A 22761-nucleotide genomic window follows, 5' to 3' on the forward strand; every position below is an offset into this window, starting at 1 on the left:
TTGCTTATATCTACATCCTATAGCATAGGTTTATTAGGTGGACTCCACTCCTTAGCGATCATAGGTTGGTTTGATCGGTATGCTGTGTTAGTGACTGCACCTTGTTACATTGTACATTTCAGCATCACACTCCAAGGCAGCATAGAGATACTCTTACCATATTTGGGTTAAGGGTTGTGGGGTGCTTCTAACGTACATCCATTTATCTATTCAAGGATTATATGTATGGGGCTATATACCCCACCCCCACCCTACTACTCCAACCGCCTTCCATTTTAATAGGAATATTGTATTCTTTATTTCTTATGTATGTAGACTTTATCTTATGTGAGACTTAATAAAAGTTATGTTTTAATAGTCCCAGGAGTGCTTCAACAAATGAGCTTCTAGCTAGAAGGTATAGGTGACAAACACACCTCTCCTTCTAATTTTTTATAAAACTATCATATTTAGCTCATTGAATGCACCCAATGCCATTCTAGGCATTTGTGGACACCAGTATTCCAATCTTTTTTCATACTATTAGTGAGCAGTATATTTTTTCTGTGTTTTCATCTAATAAATTGGTTTTATTTTTACTCTTTTGTGCGGAGCTCTACATTTTTTCCATTTGCTGTGTGCCATCCCCTCTCGTGGGACCTCTACATCTGCATTCTTGTTCTCTTTCTTCATGGTGCTGGGCTCTCTGGTAGTCTTGAGGCCTCTGAACTCTCTTTTACCAGCCAGCCCAGGAGGGACTTACTGGCCTGTCTCACTCCCAGCTGGGAGGAGTAGCACACACCTCCTCTCCCTAGGAGGGATGGAAGGGAACTCCCTATAATTGGCACTTCCTCTCTGAGACTCTAGAAGGGGAGGGCACAATGTCTGTACCATGATTGGCTGTACACAGACCCCTGAGCCCCCACCACGTCAGTCACTCAGAGAGTCAGCATGAAGGGGGGTCAATTCCCCCAGGATAGCTACAGGCTGTGACAGGCTATCAGGACTTACATGACAGGAGGCAGAAAGGCAGTCTGGGCCAGCTAGGCTACACCCTCCCTTGGGTGGAAAATTCCATGCCCTCACTGGAACAAATTTGATGCACCATCCATCACTCTGGAGCCTGAAAGATAATAACAGGTTACTCATATGATGATACAACATTAACCAGAATACATACACGGACAGCAAGGACCCGAATCAACCACTGATTACAGCGATGATATACTACTTCTTCCAACATGAAGAATAGGGGTTACTACTTGTAATATTTGGGATCAGGATTTTTGATTATCCGTCCCTCAAAATCCTTTACCCACACAAAATATACCTTAGGGGCACCAGCCCTCCTGTTGGACTTCTACCCGGTCCATAAAAATACAGGTCCCTATCATCCATTCCCCCATGATGGTACATATGAGAGACTCGGTGATGAACGCCTTCATATTGGTTTTGGCCCTTAGATAGGCCAGCATGGCTTGCTTGAGCCAATCTCTATCTCCTGCATGATTGGCTCGTGTACATAGGGGAGGTCGTACCCATGAGACTGACGGTACCGGTTTCTTATTGCCCTGTCAGCTTGACTAAGCCTTTGTATTTTGCGGCCAGCTCCCTGGCCAGGTAAGACCCAAAATGTAGGTTCATTAGGGTCCACCTCCTGGTATAGAATGGAGGAGTCCTTAGATGTCCTAACACCTAAATGTATCTCTCCTAGCTGTTGACGTATGGCTTCAGCTGTATCCTCTGGGGAGTAGCGGCCTTCTCTCCACCAGTGATCCACTATGGGACCATCTACCAACAAGAACCTGGTTCTATCCATGCTGGTGACATAGCCGTGGAACATAGGGTCCCACCACTTAAGGGGTTCCCCGAACAAAAGTTCAGGCCAGGGGCTACTTGGCCTGGTACACACCTGGGAAGATACTCCTGAGGTATTAGACTGCTGAGATAGTGACCTGAAAGACTCCCTAAAAGACCTGAAAGATCCCCGAGACGTAGGCCTTTTGACACAGCTAGACACAAGTATATCACCCTCAGATTCATCAGAGTTACTATCCCCCCTCCCAAAAGACCAATCCCATATATCAGGGGATAACCCAAGGGACACATTATCACTTGGGAACCTGGATAGTACAAATGTGGAAGTGGTAGGGTCAATGGTAGTGACCTGAGCAGGGACAGGAGTGGGCAGTGCCGATGACTGGGGCCTAGCAATGTCCATGACCTGTCCATGTAGTGTGGGCTTACCCCTACCCCAAGGAGGTGGTATTGGGGCGGCATCAGGGATCCGGTGACCCCTTCCCTTGCTTTGGGCCACATAGCAGGGGGCATCGGCAGGTAACAGTCCCGGGCTCACCGCTGTTAGAGCTAGCAGCGGCTCAGTGGACTCAGTAGGCTCCGGGGACGCCATCTTGATGATGTCAGTCTGCAGCGACAGTCTCGCGAGGCCGCCGGGCAGGCTCGAGTTCGGCGGCGCGATGACTTCCCGTCCGGTTCAACCGGAAGTTTGTCACTCTGCGGCGCACGAACATGGCCCTGCGTGGCTGCTCCTCATCCGGATAGGCCGCAACTGGATCCTGTTGGGGGTAAGCAGTAGGAGTCTCACCCATCCGAAGGTAAGGGACAGCTTCTAGCTCCACAGGTTCCGCTACCGACAGCGCCTTTACCGCTCCGGCGTCCTCCTTGGGCGTGGGGCTCCTCCAGGGCTCCGGATGTACCATGGCCTTCTGGATAGACACCTCAGGAACAGGACGCCGCCGGCGACTGTAGGTAAGCAATGGTCTTTCCTCTGCAGGACTTGGACAGCTGGGCGCATCTTTTTCTGGGGCGGGGGAGGACACCTCAACCAGACCGTGATGTTGGGGCACCTCACCCTTCCTGGATACTATCAGCACGGGGCTTACGGGCCCCCACACTGCCAGGTGAGGCGCACCCAACACCCCCGGTGTAGTCGACTCACCCCCCCCAGTCATCGGGCACAGTTGATACCAGTTCCGGTCCTGGAACCATCAGCAACGGGAACACAGGGGTCGTCTCTGGCACCAGACCACGGCTGCATCCGGGCACGTTGTTTAGAGCCCAAGGGCGACCGACATCCTCCGCGGCATAAAGGTCAGGATAGGCCGCAGTAGATGAAGCGGCAGGCCAAGGGTAGGGACCGCAGTAGGACGTACCGTAGGACGACAAGGTAACCTCCAGGTCATCAGAAGCTCTGCTTGTAGCCATTGAGGTGGATTAGAAGAGAGGCTGTATAGTTGCTCTTCACTTGTGCTCAGCTCCGTGGAACTGAGATGGGTGCAGCAGGTTGCGGACTCCTCCCAGATCAAGTGCAGGCTCCTGATTGGCTGGTAGCTGGTGACTCCTCCCCTGGGTGAAATTAGAGGCAGGGCGGTGCAGATAGAAGGGTGACATGGCTCCGGCTGAGCCAGTCACTTTGAGGGGCGGTGCCAGGACTTGGCGCCAAAAGCTTGCAACTGAGGTTTGCAAAAAGGCTTGCATTTTTGCAACAAGTCCATGCGGTCCTGATTCCAAGTGAGAGAGCCATTTTGTAAGCACAAAACATGTTGTGGGCGCCATTTTGGAGCCCACAGTACTGAATGGATTAGGTACACAGGGTCCCTGGTGACGCCTCAGGGTCCAGTTACTCACATTTTAAACTGCAGCACAGTCCTGAAATAAAGGTGCACAAGGTCCCTCACTGTACACTGTAAGGGGCTCGTATGGGGTTTACGCTCCCGGGATAAATTTCCCACCGGGTGCGCCCCCAACTTGCACAGTACGTCGTGCATGGTGCACGGGTTACCCCAGAGCCTGAAAGGTCCCGTCCCTTAAACAGTCTGTGTGCATTGGTACCTAAGGGTCCTCACGGAACACTGTGAAGGCCCGGGCCCATCTTCCAGTTGTTGATGAAGGGTAACAACGCTCTCTGGTAACATACCCTCGGGGGGTCGCCCCAATACCCTCGGGGGGGTCGCCCCAACATTGCACAGTACATTGTGCACAGGTACCCAGGGTTCCTCACAGTGCGGGGTAAGGGTTGTCCTGGCCCTGTCTTGGATACGATGAAGGGTAACAGCACTCCCTGGTAACATACCATCAGGGGGTAACTCCAACAAAATTCTGTCTTGGGTAAGGGTCTATGCAGCCCCTTCCCTGGTGTCGCCTCAGAGAGAGACTCCCCCCCCCCTTCCTTAACACGAAATGGGTGCCAGGGGTCCCTGGGGTAACAACAGGAGCCCGGTCCCGACCTCTTTTACTATCTGCTGCTTGCCAGTGTAAAGTCCTTTAAAAGTCTGCCCTGTTGCTGCCAGCTCAGTAGTGCCTCCAATTGTAACACTGTTTCCCCCCTCTCTGAAAGATGTACAGGTGTTTGTGGTGCGGTCATACCTGTGAGTGTCCGGGAGAGCTGAATGGTCCGCGAAGGTGTGTCGAACAGGACAGGCTTTTGGTCATCTTTAGTCTTCAATCATGGGTGTCAGCGCCTCCAGCTCCGGTGGGCTCCAGGATTTCCAGAAACAGTCCCTACCAGAACAGACTTCTTGAACACCCCTGCCTAATAGACTGTAGACTCAGGCAGGGGTATATAAAACAAAGGGCTTTATTTGGGCAGTCACTGCAGATGGAATACAGCAGATGCAGATGGATGTTAGAGGGTTCCAGGCCTCTGGATGGTGCTGTGCTCTCTGGTAGTCTTGAGGCATCTGAACTCCCTTTTACCAGCCAGCCCAGGAGGGACTGACTGGCATGTCTCACACCCAGCCGGGAGGAGCAGCACATACCTCCTCTCCCTAGGAGGGATGGAAGAGAACTCCCTATAATTTGGCACTTCCTCTCCGAGACGCCAGAAGGGGGGGGCACAAGGTCTGTATTATGATTGACTGTATACAGACCCTGAGTCACTACCACTTCTGTCACTCAGAGAGTCAGCATGAAAGGGAGGGGGCGTCATGCCCCCAGGATAGCCTGCCACAGCCTGTAGCTATCAGGACTTACATGACAGGAGGCAGAAAGGCAGTCTGGGCCAGCCAGGCTACATACAGTAATAAGGCTTCGGCGCTGCATGCGCGCCTGCCAGGCTGGCCGCGCGTGCAGCTGTGATCCCCGGTCTGTGCAGAGCTGCAGGGGGAAAGACCAGGGGGGGGAAAGGGGGAGGGGGCGAGGCGGGTGCGGCCATGACATCAAACAGCAGGTTCGCCCTCATTGGCTGAACTGCCGGGGGGTGTAGCCAGCGCTCCATCGCCAGTTCTGAAGACAATTTTAGGCCGAGGTCATGGTGTGGCGTGGGCACGCGCCCCCGCGCGCACTCCTGCAGCCCCAGCGATGTGTGCGCTAGCTGAAGGAGATTGGCCGAGGCGATCGGGAGCGTGGTGGGGCGAACGTGTCATGGAGCTGCTTCGTCCTCATTGGCTGAACCTGCTCACATGATGCCGACATCACGCGACTGCAGCCCGAAATTTCAATTTCAGTTGTGGCTGCAAAATGTAGCAGTATCAACGCGGGCACTTGAGGAACTACCATAGGGAATCAGGCAAGAGTCCCGGAAGTGCGCGCAGGCACAAGTGCTCGCACGTAGCGACGCCGCCACCATGAGGGCGGCCTGTCTTCAGAAAAATCTGGACGCGCAACGCAGCAGCCAAGGCAGCAAGTGGGCACGGCCCCATTGAGGGGCGGTTCTTGTCCCTGCAGTGCACGCCATAGCGCACCGGGGACCTAGCCTAACATGCTGTCTGACCCCAAGGCTTAAACAGCATAGAACATTAACTAGACCATCTCATTCTAACATACATTCCAGGACACTCTGCTACCCAAAGAGTTGACAGGATCTTTCTCCTTTCTGTAGTCCTGCGGAGAAACACTTAACTATTTCCTGTGTAGGACATGTACCCCACCCTCCGGAAGATAGTTGCGGCTACAGGTGTCAGTGGTGCACACACCTGTGAGGGTCCAGGAGAGCTGAGCTGTCTGCGATGGAATGGAGACCAGGACAGGCTTTTGGTGTCATCTGATGTTCTTTCTCTGGTGATCAGCGCCTCCAGCTTCAGTGGACTCCAGGGTTTCTGGAGGCAGTCCCCACCGCAGCAATAATATACACTCCTGCCCAACAGACTGGAAACTCAGGCAGGGGTATTTAGAACAGAAAGGTTTATTGAGCTGTCACTGCAGATGGTTCAATACAGTTGATGCAGGGTCTCAGAGGATTCCAGGCCTCAAGCTTAGGGGAGCGCAAACTTTTCCTGCTGCACCCCCGTCTGGCCTGCTCAGGATTCGCGTCCCCCCCCTCCTACCTGCTGCCGCGTCAGATGACGCTCCGGGGTCAAGTGACATCAGGTCATGTGACCCACGGCATCATTTGACACCTGTGACATCACATCACATGACCCCGCTGCGTCATTTGACGCTGCATTGTCATGGAGACACGTCACAACGTCTGAATCCCGGTAAGTTTTCTTGTTGCAGAGCCTGAGGCCTCACGCGATCCCCCGGCATTTAATTTAAACCTCTGCAATCTCCCCTCCCCCTGGGGGTCGCACACCTGCTCTAGATGGTGCTGGCTCTTCCATAATTCAAGGCCTCTGATCTTCCTGTAACTAGCCAGCCATGAGGGCATGGCTGGCCTCTCACTCCCAGCCAGGAGGAGATGGCTCGCACACCTCCACTCTCTTGGAAGGGTGGGAGAGCACTCCTAAATTTGGCACTGCCCCTCTGAGGAAACAGAATGGAAGGGCTCATGGTCTGTACAAGGTCTGTACCCTGATAGGCTGCACACAGACCATGAGTCACCACCACAACTGCTGTCACTCAGAGAGGAGCATGAGGGGGGTCAATTACCCACAGGATAGCCTGTCACAGCCTAGACGGCTAAGGACTTATGTGACAGGGGGGAAAGAGAGGCAGGGTGGGCTAACCATGTTACACCTGCAAAGCATTTTATATATACATTGCAACCCTTGCCGAAAGTTAATGACAGAGACACTTTTCAACCCCTGTGCTGACTCGGGACAGTGTGAGGAAGAAGGGGCAGCTAATGGCACCATATGTATCAAAGCAAAAATCTTATTGAAATCAATGGGGTTTGTTTTCTTTAATATGGTGCGGTTCTTTTGTCCAATGAGTGCTTCCTATTTGCGCCAGTACATAGACCCCTATCCGTTTAAAACTCCCATTACACACGCCCTGAATAGATTGATACACTGTCACCTACCTCTTACTAAACAAATCTGCAGAGCATTGCTCCGGTAGCCTTCTTGTCACTAATAAGGCTTGCAGAATATTGCTCCGTGTGCATTCCTCTAGAAAATTAGGACTGCAAATCTTTTGCCTTTAAGATTGAGGTCCGCAGATTATTGAGATGATTGCTTTATTAATCCTTAAACACTGCTCCCGAACGACCTCCTCCGTCACTAAACTAATCAGCAGTGAGTCAATATCTTCCCTGTACAAGTCTACTACACAGTCTGGTGCTGCCACCCGGTGGCCATTCTGCAAACTGCAGGCGAGGCGGAGAGATAAGAGCAAGCTGGTTGTTGACTACAGAGCCAGCTGATGACAATGACCTGCACTGCCTCCCCCTGGGACGGGTGTATAAGTATATCCAGATCACACAACGCCCAATCTGTCGGGTGTATTGCAGACAGGATGCCTGAGGTCCAGGTGATGTCATGAAATAGCTAACACCACGTTATTTGCATCATACCTAAAAGCTATCATAATAAGCGTGAGAACTTCTCTATCGGCTAAAACAATGTTTGTTGCCTTTTTAGTTCTGTGTAACTTTTTCTGTCTAGTGTGGCTCAGTGTAAGTCTTTTAACCCTTTTACTTCCCCATGGCAGAGAAAGGGTTAAATATGTATTGTGACTTTCTGGAGGCCCAGCTTACCCTCTGTCAACAGCTTATACCTGTTTAAGGCATATTGATTGATTTATTTTTAAATTGACTTTCTGTATTATACATTTATAGTGTAAATATTGAATAACTTTTTTGAAATATTAAATATATGGGGGTATAGATATTGGGGGGGGGGGGGGGGGGCTTGCATTAACAGTCTTTGTAAATTTAAGTGCGCTAGGCGGACCTGCTATTCTCTTTAATTGCAGGGGTGCTCAACTCCAGTCTTCAAGCTGCCCCTGACCTGTTGGGGTTTGAGGACTGGAGTTGCCCACCGCTGCTATAGCGGGAATCTGTTTAACGTCTGACCAGCAGCAGACTGATCTTGTATGAGCATGCGGGAGTAAAAACCTGGACTGGTTGGCTTTAGTAACCTTGTTAAGATGGAGAATTGCGCAGTGTGCCTTTTGTGAGCATAAAATCTGGTCATTTCACCAATGAAATAGATGGTCAACATTTGGGACGTCAACTAGTGATTTTGCGTATTATTGATTTTGTCCCTGGAGGCTGACGTCTGTGAATAAGTATTTGAAGTGTTAGTGGCCTACTGTGGCCTCTTCAATATCAAACTGGCTAATAAGTTGATGGTGAGCCTGGGAAGCCCTAAAATTCCTGTGTAGAATCCGAATTATCTACAACCATATTTTCCGCTTATATTTTTCCTCCATCTTTTTCTCTCCAGCTCGCATTCTCGCAGCTGTTCGCTGAAGACTCTGATGATGAAAATAACAGAACATTCCTGGGATTCAGCGATAATGACCTGCAAGCAGAGGTGTGTGTGTGTGACCTTGGGTTTAGGAACTAGGAACAGGCTTAAAGCGGCAATACCCCACGTATTCTGAGAAGGCAATATTGGGACATTCTGGTGTATGTCATAAAATGAGTATTTTATTTTTTTAATTAGGATTCATCACGGTAACTTCTGTTTACGTGGTATGTGAGCGCTAGTGGACATTAAAAAAAAAAGTGTACACACACGTGCCACTAAGTGAAGGTAAAGGTGATCCTGAATTATGGTGGTCTGTAGAATAAAATAAAGATCACCAGACATGGACAATAACGTATATTACTCCTGTATGTCAGTCACAATGCCCTGTGACCTTGGGCATGCTATGTTATCTTCTGCCTCATGCAGTAAAACTACATTGTAAGCTCAGGGAAGAGACGCCTTGTGCCTGCACAATTATATGTACAGTGCTGAATACACTCGGGGCTATTGAAGACAAAAAATCTGTATTAAACTATATCTTCCATTTATCTGCACAAGCTTTATCTCAGTCAGAAGTAGAGATGAGAGAGACTTAACCCCTTAGTAGCCTGCGGGTCAGCTAGCCATGTGTTTTCATGACTGGCTGACCAAAAAAGGCTACAAAGGGGTGAATATAAACCTAACACACCCCTAGGCCACCTTAGTGGGTAGAAAAGAATTGCCAAGACCTTTTTAAAGCAACAAAGAACTAGTCACCGGAGACTGCTCTTCAGTCAACTGAGGATCCATTGCTTCTGGGCTGGATTTATTGTTCTTGCTTGATATTTGCATTTTTTTTATTTTTTGGATTTTTATTGTCCATTGGGCTACTTTTTTTTTAAAATTCTTTTTTTATTATTTATTAATGGTTGGGCATCGGCCTTTTATTGGAATTATCTGCTGGTGCCCCTGACGATGAGTAGGCTGGCCTTCATCCCAGCAAGCATAAATAATACTATTTTTATGTAATTTTTTTTAATTTATTATTTTAAATTTAATTGGGGTGTTCTTGACAGCCACATTGGCAATGTAGGCCCACATTGAGGGCTTCGATAGACAGTGAAAATGGATGGATTAGAACTGGGGGGGTGAGAATTTTCTGGGGGGGGGGGCACAGTGGTTGCAGAGGCCATGCACACTTCCCCAAGGTTTTACATGAAATGCCCAGGGATCGGATGAGCCCTCTGCAACTCCAAGTTACCTTTATTCTACTGGCTTCAGGACTCTTGTCCATGGCAATGCAGTGTCAAATGATGCCACAACAAGGTAAGGGGGGGGGCTGCAATCACAGGGGAGGCAAGGCTGGGGGTGCAGCAACAAAAGTTTGTGCTTCCTGGATTAGAAGGCAAGAGTTTTCATTGGGGTATATGTATGTGTCAATATCCCTATTGGCCACATTTTGGCTAATTAAGCTATTGTCCCATTACAGTTGGGGGTGGGAAAGGGGGGTAGTTGCCCTGGGGTGATTAGTCTTCCTGGGGGGGGGAGGGGTTAACCCCTGGGTTACCTTGGCTGTTGGTAAAGCAAGGCTGTGCTTTACTATCCCCTAAGGGGAGGTGGTAGTAGGTAGTGTAATTGCATGCTTATATCCCCCTTTGTAGCCCTTTTTGGTCAGCTAGTCCTGACTAGTTGACCTGTGGGCTACTAAGGGGTTAATATATACTGTAATGTATTTCAGGTTAACTTATGTATGAAAAATTGAGTAGCGCCACTTGTGAACAGTGTTATATATATCAATGTAAATAAAATTATACGTACTAATACTTGTGAAAGTGCAAAAAAAAAATTAATCTAAAGAAATATTTTGTGCCATCAACAGTGATAATACACGTATAAAACTTAAAAATAATACATATAAATGAAACAAAGCATATGCAGAAAGTCCAACCCTTAGTTGAGTCCTGAATAGTTCAAAATAGGGACAAGTTGTAAGTCCAGGGATCCAAGGCTGCTCTCAGATGGAAAAACCAATTCCAGCATAAATCTATAGAAACGAGAACAGAGCGCATGTCCCATAGTGTAAAAAAGTACATTTAATATAAAAAGGAAGGACAAGGGGATTAAGAACACTCACAAAAGTAATAGAATATCAAGCGATTTGTGATATAGTCACCATCCTGGATCACACCAACAGATCGATATCCTCTCCGGTCCACCTTTAGCAACTTCTAGTGGACAAGTAATTACGTACCCTGACACGTTTCGTCACAATACAGTGACTTTTTCAAAGGGAGGCACTGTATTGTGACGAAACGCGTCAGGGTACATAACTGCGACATTACGTTTTCACGCAAGTGCGCGCTTTACGGCCGGAGCGTGCATGGAGCTGGATTGAGGCTGTAATACTCGGAGATCGCATTACAAGCAGAGACACGGTTACCTGTTCACTAGAAGTTGCTAAAGGTGGACTGGAGAGGATATCGATCTGTTGGTGTGATCCAGGATGGTGATACCTTGTTGGTGGTGATTATATCACAAATCGCTTGATATTCTATTACTTTTGTGAGTGTTCTTAATCCCCTTGTCCTTCCTTTTTATATTAAATGTACTTTTTTACACTATGGGACGTTCTCTCTCTCTCTCTCTCTCTCTCTCTCTCTCTCAACACTTTTTTTATTATTATTTGAAGCAAGGGAGTCTCTAGTGCTGAACCCCCATTAACTTCTGCTTTGGACAACCCCTGCTTCTTGAGATACACACCTTCTTAGGTGCCACTGGTATCTCTGTGATTTAAATGTCTGAGACGAAGTGACGGTGAAAGAAAGGCGCTAGACACTAAAAGTGATCACTAACTGTGACCATAAACAATAAATGGCAATATGCTCTTGTGAAAAATAGTGACACTTATTGTGCATATAACAGTGACAAATTATATAAACGTTGTAACTCCCTGCTCAGACCCACTGGTGGGGTTTGCCTTCACTCTTCCCCAAAATGTAGAAATTGCTTCACAAAATCCAGGGGGAGCATGTAGGGAGAAAAACAACAATCTAAGTGTAGACAATCGTAATAGGTGAATACATTTCTATGTAATCTTGGCTCTACTCACAAGATGTCAGTGGTTTAAGGGCAACAGTAAAATGTGGTGGAAGTATTTCTCAGGTGTCAGGAGGCCTTGGCTATTGATATGGAGTACATCCTCTCCTGACACCTGAGAAATACTTCCGCCGCGTTTTACTGTTGTTGCCCTTAAACCACTGACATCTTGTGAGTAGGCTGCACAGAAGAGCCAAGATTACATAGAAATGTATTCACCTATTACTATTGTCTACACTTAAATTGTTGTTTTTTCTCCCTACGTTCTCCCCCTGGATTTAAATGCTAGATATTTAATCTGAGATACCGGCACCCCCTACGGAGGACATTTTCATCCTTTTCATTGATTACTGAAAATAAAGAAATGGAACTGAAATAAAATAAATAACTTGTTCGAGTGACGACAGAGTTCAACCTATGCTAAATTTAGATAACTGATAATTTGGCCTATATTTGTACTTGCCATATATTGATCCAGAGGAAAGCAAACACAAACCCCAGTGAAATATCTAGTTTCATAATGTCTTTTCTAAGGAGTGGTGCCTGAAATTGTACTCCATATTCAAGGTGTTCATATTTTTCTGTCTCCCTTTGCAGCTCATAGGATTCATGTCTCCCTAGTTTGGCTGCCTGTTATTTTCCCTGTCCGAGCTGCTAGCATGTGAAAGGCAACATTATCAATACATATATGTTTACACAGCCCTAGTCGGTGTTGGTTGCCCTAGCAACCTCCTTTTCTCCTAGCTGAGTGGGCTATTCCAACCCCCCTTGTCACTGATCACAGTTAGTCTGTCCCTGAGACTATTCCTGTTAACCAGATTCCCGCACGCTTCCTTTTCATTCCTGACACTGGCAGAGTGAGTACCCTTCTATGCTTTACTCCTATTGGCAAGGCCATTTCCTTTTTACCTGCTCCTATTACAAAGCACCCATAGAGAAGCACTCTCACAACACCATATCATCCACAAGTGCCTGTATATGATTTATGATTGTCCAATAGTGAAGAAAATATAACAGGACTTGGTGTGCTTTGGAAAGGAGGCTGAGTTAAAGCTAACTGGAGCTATTCACACATCATACGTGACCCTGGTTCCAGGAAAGTCTTACTAATGCTTTTATAAAGGGGCATAATTATGTTTGCGTCCCTTCCATTGCCCGTTTAATGCAAGATAAGATCTTGTTTGCCTTTGCTGCTACTGCATGACTTTGGGCACTATTACTAAGCCTGCTGTCTACAAGCACTCCTAAATCTTCTCCAAGGATTCCCCTAATTTATCCCCATTTAATTTGTATGTCGCTTATTTATTCTTGTTCCCCCAAATGCATAACCTTGCATTTATCTATATTAAACCGCATCTGTAATTTACCTTCCAAAGTTTCCAGTCTATCCAAATCACTGCTTCACACGGCACATGCACATTTTATTCACCTAGACCGAGCTAGTATGTCGCTTTGATGTGGCGCATCTAGTGGCATCAGTGGTGCTGCAGTAGTTACCGGGAGTGTTTGGCTAATACATGTGGGTAGCTAACACATAGCGGACAATGCAGGAGTATTGATGTTTCCATCCACCCCTGGCGTCATAAACGGCTGATATAATCTGGCGGTGACTTCACTGGAGACTCCACAGAGACAGTTAGATCCGGGCAAGAGGGCGTTCCCCATAGACGATTGGTTTGTGAAATACTGACGGGGAAGGAGCCAGCAGATTGGTGAAAATGGTAACATGTACCAAAAACATGCCCTGCTTTGACCAAGTTTGAATTCTGTACAGTACATGCAATACTTGCCACGTGTAATATGTTTATACTGAGTTGTGCGCTGTCCTTTTCATACATTCTACAAGATGCTGAGCCATCTTCTCTGACTAGCGGCAGTCTCACATTTTGTATGAGGTTGCCTATTTACTTGGTTACTTTCATCACTTTATTGCCCAAGGTTTTTGGGTGCAGTGTTGAATGACTATCCTAGTTTATTCACGTTCTATATAGTTATACTTGGTAATTTTAATACACAATCTGCTGTGCAGGTTTTATATTTATATTCCTATATAATATATATTATACAAACCAGACAGTCTTTCACAAATATAATTCTCTTCCCTGGAATCCAGACTGCTCCACGCAGAAGTTACACACGGCTTACTTCACATCATGTTGTACATTGTCAAGGGGACATGCATTTCCATAACCATTGCTGAACTTTGCATCATTTGCAGGCACTTCTACAGGCATCTGCTGAGGGGTGCAATTCCATCAGGGTTCCCATCTACACATCAATAAAATCTAGCTGTCTTCCTTGGCAACCTGGCGTGCCTTCCTATTCCAAAGTTGGCCTTAGGGCAACCTTGATAGTGACAGTTCAGGGGATCCCCATCTGAGAACCTGCCCCACACACTCCCTCAGTGTACTGTTATGACCTTGCCATCACATGCTTAGGTGGCCCTATCTAATTGGGGGCACTTTCCATAACTAGCAACACAATAAAAGTGACTTGACATCTTAAACACAGTTACACACTTGCTAGACCAGGACTACATGCAGACTGAGGCCCCCTCCTGTTTCTCCTGGAGTCCTGCTGATGTTGTAATGGCACTCCTGGGGTCTGAGGCCCAACCCCTTATACCTCCATCTTTATACCACCTGGTGAACTCAGAGGTCAGCATAGTTACCTGGGAGTGGTTGGGCTCCTCGCCATCTCATCCCACCCTTGTTACTGGGCAAAACAGGGGTGGACTCTTTCTAGAATAGGGGCAGAGCTAAATCTTCATTTGGCTGAGTTGCAACAATATTTTAAAGGTCCTTGCTTTGCAACAACTCACCAGACATTAACCCCTTGTATTGTTTATTTAGCCACATTGGTTTAGATGTGTTTCTTTTATATTTATTACCCAAGGGTATATACTAAGTGAGCTTTTCTAACAATGTATTAAAGACTGTCCGTTTATCTTCCACATTTCCCTGTTCCCTTTATTTGTAATGCTAATCTCATTGCCCCAGTCTGGATAATTAAAATCACCCATAAGGGCACCACTCCTTAGAAAAGACCATTATGGAACTAGACAGCGCAGAGAAGAGATGCTGAATTATAAAGGGGTGGATAATCTGATTTATGAGGGGAGGCTAGCTAAATTAGACACCTTTTCTAATGTAAAAGAATCTAAGAGGGGAATATGATAACTATATACAAATATATTCGGGAACAGTACAGGGAGCTTTCAAAAGAACTATTCATCCCACGGGCAGTACAAACAACACGGGGTCATCCCTTAAGGTTGGAGGGAAAGGGGATTTCACCAGCAACAAAGGAAAGGGTTCTTTACAGTAAGGGCAGTTAGTGTGGAATTCATTACCCATGGAGACGGTGATGGCGGATAAAATAGATATCTTGATAAAAGTTTGGATGTATTTTTGGAAAGGTATACAGGGATATACCAAATAAGTATACATGGGAAGGATGTTGATCCAGGGAGTAATCTGATTGCCATTATTTGGAGTCGGTAAGGAATTTATTTTTCCCCTTATGAGAATTGGATATTTCACAGGGGTTTTGTTTGCCTTTCTCTCTGGCACAATATACTGTAAGTGTACAGATATAGGACAAAGTATCTCTCCTCTAAATTTAGCATAGGTTGAACTCGATGGACTGGTGTGGGGGTTATTTTTCTTTTCCCCCTTAACCAATGGAGAGGGGGAAAAAAAAACCAGGTGCAACATGACACAGGCCCTGGACATGTGAGCTTGTTTTTCCTCTGCAAAGCACAGAATTTAACCTTCCTGTGCCAACACTGAATTTAGTGCAACCTATTATACTTTACAGCATACACAAGACCTTGCCTAGTGGCACTTGGACTACTGGAGTGCTACTTTCTGCCCCTGCTTTGCCTATTCTGTGTACCAATGGAGTAGGTAGTGTTCTTTACATCAGGCTCTTGCATTACCACTGTTCTGCTCTTGAGAAAAATATTACGAGGGTTTGCCATGGTGCACACAGTATGACGGGTCTGTGCTGCCATCCATTCTAGATGTAATCTTTCTCCTTGTAGGATTCATGGTACGTGAAGCCACCAGTTTTGGCGCAGAAGCGAGGCAACAAGTTCTCCCTCCGCGTGGCACTGAAACCGTCCCACGTCTCCTCCACGAGCAGTGACGAGTCTGCAAAGGAACATGACACCTCTTCATCTCCTGTGCCGGTGGCACCACCAGAGGTCAAAAACAAGCCATCCGACTCTGAGGATGATCAGCCAAGTGACTTCTTACAAAGGAGAGCTAAGAACATCCGTGATAACAAAGCCATGGTCTGTTATGCTGCGAGTATACACTGCACTATGCACATTAGTAGGCTACATGCACCCTTCTAAGCTTTAGTGTCACAACTTAACCTCATTGGTTAGCAATGTTGCAGGCCCCTCGAGCAGGGAAGGGGTTAAAATGCACATGTAATCTACCAGGATTTTACAAATGAATGTGAAATAAATGCCTAAAAGCTCTACCTTGAGACAGCCATATTTAAAAAAGAATAATTTAAATTGCACAAAAACCTGTTGCAATTCAGAGGCTTATAGAAGATTTATTCATTTAAACAAAAGTAGGGTTGACATCTCTTCAAATTATCTGGGTAACACTACCAATGCTGGGATGTTAGATGTATGAGTGCTATGAGGGGAGCTAAAACCAACTAACCATCAGTCACCGAGCCATTTGTGAGAATGTTGAGGTGGAGCATCACTAGAGGAGGCAGCCAAGATTTGTCATGTTACATGTAACAGTAGAAGTATCAGCTGCTGAAGTGCTTTGATATTCAATACCAATCCCTGTGCTCGAGGAATTACACGCGTCCTTTTACCAGATAAAACAGCAGGTGAATAAAGTATGGAGGGGAAATGGTCAGGTCTCCTCTGTCCAAGAAGCAGAAGCCAAACAGGAAAACACTTCAGTCTTCTAGTCTTAATGTGGCAGATTGCTGGCTAGTGGCAGGAGAACAATATACCAACCATTTTAGGTGGTGGATTCACCAAATCCATTAACTTTTTTTATTATTATTATTATTTTTTTTTTTTTTTTTACGGCTGTATTTTTATGAAGGGAGGTTTTTTTAAAAGGCTTATTACATTTTTATTTTTTTGTCAAAGCATAGTTATTCTGGAATAGTGTCACTGGTATGGTTTATTGCCTTGTGTGACATCTGCCACCCCTTAACTGTTTCTTTAATCCACAGCTGGCCAAACTTATAGCTGATTTGGAGAAGCTCCCGGGAAACCTTTCAATCGCTGAGGTGGGCAGCAATGCACAGGTAAGCAAAGAGGGCCGGGCATAGTCTCTCACAATCCCTGGTACCCGGCTGCAACATGCAGTTTATTTGTTGGTGACCATGTCTGGCTTGTGTGATTTTCATTTTTATTTTATCTCCACTGAGCATGAGACACTTACGTCTGGTTTGTAGGAGTGCTCAGTGTTTCATGTTCTGCTCTTTTTTGGAGATATTGCACCCGTGCCTGGTGAACACAGCAAATTGGGGTCTCTTGGCTCACTTAAGGTGCCTTCCTAAACTGCTCGGAACCCATATGATCTCGAATGTTTTTTCTTCATCATATTGGTTTCCGTCTCGTGCTCGGAGGCTTCTTGTGGCCACTACCTGCACTGAATCCTAATATTCCCCTGGCCAGAAAGCGGCATGGTGTGTCCTATTGAACCTTGCTCATGCTACAGAAGATTGCCCGCCATTGCTACTTGACTGTCCAGATCCTGTTGACCTCACCCTGTGTTAAAAGCTTCATGATGCGGTCTGTGGGCTGCAGTGCCGTGTACATTGTATGACTTGATTCATCTCTGGTTTCTGTACAGAAGTCTTGGAGGGGCCCTCGGTCTTCTCTAAACCAGCAGCCAGTGAGGAAGAACCCAGAGCGTGCCAGTCGGCGCCTGACCCGCTCCATGGGAGGCGTGGCGCCCCCGTCCCCTGAGAGGACCAGGAGGCAGCAGCTGATGCGCAGTCTGCAGGATGATCTACTGGCCGAGGACGTGAGACCTTTGTGGGGCAGAGATGAGTGGGCCACAGTTTGTGTGTAGGAGGAAAGTGTTGGGAGCAAATAGGCACCTGACACAGCTCTCCTATCCACTCCTATTTAAATAGCAATGCCTCCAAGAGCAGGAGTGCACTAAAGATGGTTGCTTTAGTACATTGATTCCCAACTCCGGTCCAAATAGCCCCAACAGGTCACGTTTTTAAGGCTCTCTGCTTCAGCACCGGTAGCTGTCATTTTGATTGAGCCGCCTGTGCTGAAACGGGGATATCCTTAACCTGACCTGTTTGGGGTATTAGAGTTGGGAATCGCTGCTTGTCGTTGTTTACATGAAATCTCTCTAGTCCAGCGGTGAGAAATAAGTAGCTGACAAACTGGAATTGAGCAGACTCTAAGAAACTGAAATTGGATACCAGGGGGTACAAAACTCTTGGATTTTGGTGTTTTTTTTTTTTTTTTTCCCCTCCCATTCTTCACATTAAAACTACATTTTATAGGTTACTTTGACCACTGGCTATAACACCAACTTGGGCTACCAGAAATTAAAGACTTTGATTAGTTACTGGCGTTTTATGAAGGTAGCTTAACTATGGAGTGCCTCTTTACCACAGTCATGCTGGGCTCCCACTCTACACTGGTTAAAAAGTAGAGAAATAAGTATTGAACAGGGTTTTTTGGTCTCTGTACAAAGTGCAGGCACATCATAAAGTCACACTGCTAATTAGCTAAAATAGTTATTTTTTACCCAGGAGGCCTGTGCTGGGGGTGAAGCCATAAACATGCTGAACTCTTTTTCTGCTAGAGGGGTTTATGACGCAAAAAGGCTAAAGTGGTAAACATACATTTTGCCCCCTTGCTCAGGAAGAGACTCCAAGGAGACGCCGCGCCCCTCGTCCCAGCGCTCTCGCTGTCCCCCATGTGGTGTGTCCAGTGGATGAGATAACAGAGGACGACCTAAAAAATGTTGCAGATTCCGTGAAGGATAAAGTCTACAACAGTGTCCATGTGAGCCGCTTCTCCCCTCTCCTGCCGGAAACTCGCTGATCTCTCTGACTGCTCCTGGAATCTCACAAACCTGCCCCCTTTTCAATCTGTTTTACAGGGCAACATTAGGGGAGTGAGGGAGAGGAAGGGGAGAACCTGAATTGGGGATGAGCTTCCAATCCCTCTAGTCCTTCAGTCATAGATGACACCAGAAAAAAAAGAAAAAAAAATCTACTGTTAGATAGACTATAGACAATTCTGCATTTGCTCTAATTTGTATTGCTTTAGCAAGTCTACCCATTTTGAGATTGTGATGCAGTTTTGGAAAGGGTGCATCCTGACTCAGTGTTCTCTTTTTATTAAATTACATTTTAAATCCGGGCATTGAAATTAAATGCCAACATGGAGGACCTCAATTAATGGTTTCCTGTATCTCCTTGGTCAGAAGGTGGCCACTTTGGATTTGTGGTGTCACTGATGGGGATCATCCTAGTGTCTATTACAAAGGAATCTTCCTTCCCCTTAAGTAATGTAACATTTCTGCTGTATGAAATCTGTATTGCATAATTGGCTCTAGCAGTGAGCTCTGCTTGGTACGGAGACAGCCTCTCCAACCCAAATATTCTCTCCACGTCATACCCTGCTCTTTGCCCCCAATTTGGTTTCTCTAGGGTTCCACCTGCCATCAATGTCGCCAGAAGACTGTGGACACAAAGACAAACTGCCGCAATGTGAGGTGTCAGGGCATCCGGGGGCAGTTCTGTGGTCCTTGTCTGCGGAACAGATACGGGGAAGATGTGAGGAAAGCGCTGCTGGACCCTGTGAGTAAGACACGGGATAAACATTCACAGGAGAATTAGTTTGCGGCTCCATGATGTGAAGGGGCTCGGGTGACCTTTCCCTTCCCATATAATCAGCCATTTGTCCTTATGACTTGTTACTGTACATTGGTGTGGCACCAAAAAGTTGAATAATGAACACAATATAAAAACTAATCGGGGTTGCCACTTGCATGGTCTTTCCACCAGAGCATGGTCATTGGCTCCTGCTAATGAGGATCTGTTACTTTAGCTCTACTATTTGGGTCTGTATGTATTCTGCAGCACCATATTAATACCAGGGAGCACTCTTATTGAGTCGCTGTATACTTCAGCAAAGGGCAGCCCAATCAGAATGACACCCGGCAAACACTTACTCCAAATCTTGGAAAACTCATCTTTTCCCCCTGTCTGTCTTGAACTTTTAAAACTTTGCGTGTACTGCAGATTCCTGTATCCTCTCCGTTATATCCTGTCTCTACCAATGCTATTAATACGTTGGTGGCATTGGTAGCAGGAGAACGGAATTCTTTTCGAGAAGGGAGCACATCTCTTTAGACGAGTTCGTTTTTGTATTCTATTGGTTTCCCTCTAATATCCTTACACTTCGCCCACTGCCTCAGCACATACTTTAGAGTAGACCTGATTGCATTATAGGATAAGATCATAAAGAGATGTTGACGGATTGTTTTTACCATGCTACCGCCTTACTGTACAACTAGGAGTGGCACTGCCCCCCCTGCAGAGAGATCTGTAACTGCAGCTTCTGTCGCCAGCGGGATGGCCGCTGTGCCACCGGGATCCTCTTCCCTCTAGCACGTTACCACGGTTTTGGTGATGTTCATTCTTATCTGAAAAGGTGAGTTACCTCTGCTGCTAGCCCTGCACTGACCTCCTGTGTGACGCACACATCTGTAACTTAATGCAGTAGCTCGTGGTAACCAAATGCTGATCACAGCTCTGCAATTGTCCTCTGCTAACTGTGTATTGATCTCCATGGGCCAGGCAGCTCTGCAATTAACAGATGGAGTCGGCCCTGTGTAATAACAAATCTCTACCATTGCTCTTGCTTTAGCCTCTGTTGCTACAGTACTTGCTCGTCCTCTTCCCACACTCCACTGTTACTAAAATATTTCTCCTCAGCTTGCGGTCTAGTACAAATGATGATGACGAAGAAGAAGATGTTTGATGTTTCCAAAATCTGCAATTCCAGAAGAGGGATGCCAAGGCAAAATTACCCCAAATGTATCCCATATTAACATGTGGAGTTTCAGGCACTTAAATTAACTATTTATAACTTTGTTTGTATTGACACCTGCTGTTAACTTTGGTTTTAGGTTTTAAAACTAATAAAATTGTTAATGTTGTATGTGGTCTGTATTATTATTATTATTATTATTATTATTATTATTTTTTTTTCTTAACCTTTTCACAATGTGTTATTAGTTATTTGTAGAGCACCAGCATATTCCACTGTGCAGTACAATGGAGGTAGAGCTGGGCCCAGTGGCTGTAGGGTGCCTGACTGGCGGCGTACCAAATTGGACCTGGCTGCCGGTCCACTCATTGCCGCCAGGCCCTGGCTCTCCACAGCTGCGGCCCTCCCTCCATGGACACTAACATTGTCCCATGCCAAGTTTCTGATGTCAGCAAGTTGGGCTCAGCTTACAGTGCGTGTTGGCATCAGGCTCGGCCTGGGAAATCTGTCTGCGACAATGGGGTGGCGCAGTAGTTGCATAAACAGAATGACATCCAAAGGAGTAAGGGGCATAATTGAAACACAATGTACAAGTCTCTGCTCTATTGTAGACTGATTATATACCTAGATGATACTGAGGGTAGGGGGCGATGGACTGGATTTTTTGATGTCTGTCTCTGAGGTGAGTTTTCTGGGAGCTCTTTAAATTCTGAAAGCTTGGGGGGGAGTCAGAGGGTGTGTGTGGTAGGGAACAAACATGGGTGGGGGGAGATCTTTCAAGGAGGAAGGTCGAGAAAAGAGGAGACATGTTATGGGCAGAGTGGATGGTGACCTAGGAGTATTTAGAGATGAGAATGAGCTTGGCGTCTGGAACAGGATAATTTGAGAGCTTTTTGTGTAAGAGCTAGGATTTTATTTCTAGAGTCTCTAGGAAGCCAGTGTATGGATTTGTGGAGTGGTAAGTGTGGTTTCAGTATATTGTATGGACGGGGTGCCCTGTCTGCGGGGGAATGCTAACTAGAAGGTTGGAGTCATCTAGGCTGGGCATAGAGTGGATTAAGATTGGGGTTGTCTTGAGGGGGCACAGGGTGTTTTCTATGGATAGTTCATAGATTGAGGTGGCTGAGGGACTGAAAGTGAGGAAGGACAGTGGTGTCGGAGATGAAACCCATCCATGGCAGCAGGCTTGTGGTGTTAACATTAACTGTGGGAGAGTTTGGGTGTAGGGTTAAATTTAAATGGGGTGTTGTTCAACAGGGTTTGACCAGACACAATCAGGGGTTGTAATATACACGACAGAACACACGTTAATAAGATAACATTTATTATAATGGGGTCACAACCATTTTTAGCTGGACAGCAGGGTGCTGTCAGAGCTGACTTTACCTGTTGGGCAAAGTCTGGGTACAGACCAATGTTTGGGGGGCAAGGGTAACTGGCAACAAAAGTCTGACCTGTTATATTGGATGTCTTTAGACCCCGAGACTGGACAAGTGACTTGTGGATACTGGCTATATAAACACACTAGTAATGTGTCTGAGCTACCCTGTTTTATAGTAACTGGTCTCCATTCACAAAACATGTAAGAACCAGTGCTGGTCAATCAGGGTTCCCTTTAATTTTTTACCAGTCAGAAAGCAGAAGGGTTGAGAAATGGTCCAATCAGAACTGGGGCAGAGCAATGTGAGGTGCAGCCCACAGGGAAGGGACAATGAGTGCTGGGGAAAAAAATGGATCATTGGCCTGCTGCATGAAACCAGTTTCAGTCTCCAGGTGCTCTCAACCCCAATGATGTGCTGACTCCAAACCGCCGCGAGATTTCCTTGCAACCCGTAAGTGTGAGAGACGCGAGACGGGAACCCTCCAGGGTATCGAGTGAGGAGACGGCTTCGGAACCTCTGTCGGCGGCATAGATCATGGAGATCAAACTGCTTTATTTACTTTGGAACCATGTGGACGGGTGAACGAAGGGTTAACCCACCAGACGCTCCCGAAGTAGAATAGTAGCTGAATGTTGCTTAGTAATACAGTCTTAGAGCAGGTCACGGCAAACTTCAAGCAAGTGAGTATGAGAGTCTCTCCCAGCAACTGGCT

At 46.5% G+C, this 22761-nt stretch overlaps 1 protein-coding gene across 1 annotated transcript; it reads left to right on the forward strand.

Annotated features, from left to right (window-relative positions):
• Positions 1–7509: 7509 nt before the first annotated feature.
• On the forward strand, positions 7510–20838 carry LOC142491128 (cell division cycle-associated protein 7-like). Its single transcript, XM_075593427.1, has 9 exons — positions 7510–7629; positions 8547–8636; positions 15694–15945; positions 16866–16940; positions 17492–17665; positions 18529–18672; positions 19323–19472; positions 20192–20328; positions 20613–20838. The coding sequence occupies exons 1-9, from the start codon at positions 7522–7524 to the stop codon at positions 20656–20658; spliced, it is 1176 nt and encodes a 391-aa protein (XP_075449542.1). The 5' UTR covers positions 7510–7521; the 3' UTR covers positions 20659–20838.
• Positions 20839–22761: the final 1923 nt, after the last annotated feature.

Source organism: Ascaphus truei, chromosome 3, assembly GCF_040206685.1.
Source record: "Ascaphus truei isolate aAscTru1 chromosome 3, aAscTru1.hap1, whole genome shotgun sequence".
In the NCBI taxonomy this organism is placed as follows: Eukaryota; Metazoa; Chordata; class Amphibia; order Anura; family Ascaphidae; genus Ascaphus; species Ascaphus truei.

Bases quoted from the DNA above. Each gene is read 5' to 3' on its own strand.
- LOC142491128 (XM_075593427.1), top strand. From the start codon at position 7,522: ATGACAATGACCTGCACTGCCTCCCCCTGGGACGGGTGTATAAGTATA. The intron at 17,666-18,528 runs GTGAGACCTTTG...CCCCTTGCTCAG, and splicing joins ATGATCTACTGGCCGAGGAC to GAAGAGACTCCAAGGAGACG. The intron at 19,473-20,191 runs GTGAGTAAGACA...CTGTACAACTAG, and splicing joins GGAAAGCGCTGCTGGACCCT to GAGTGGCACTGCCCCCCCTG.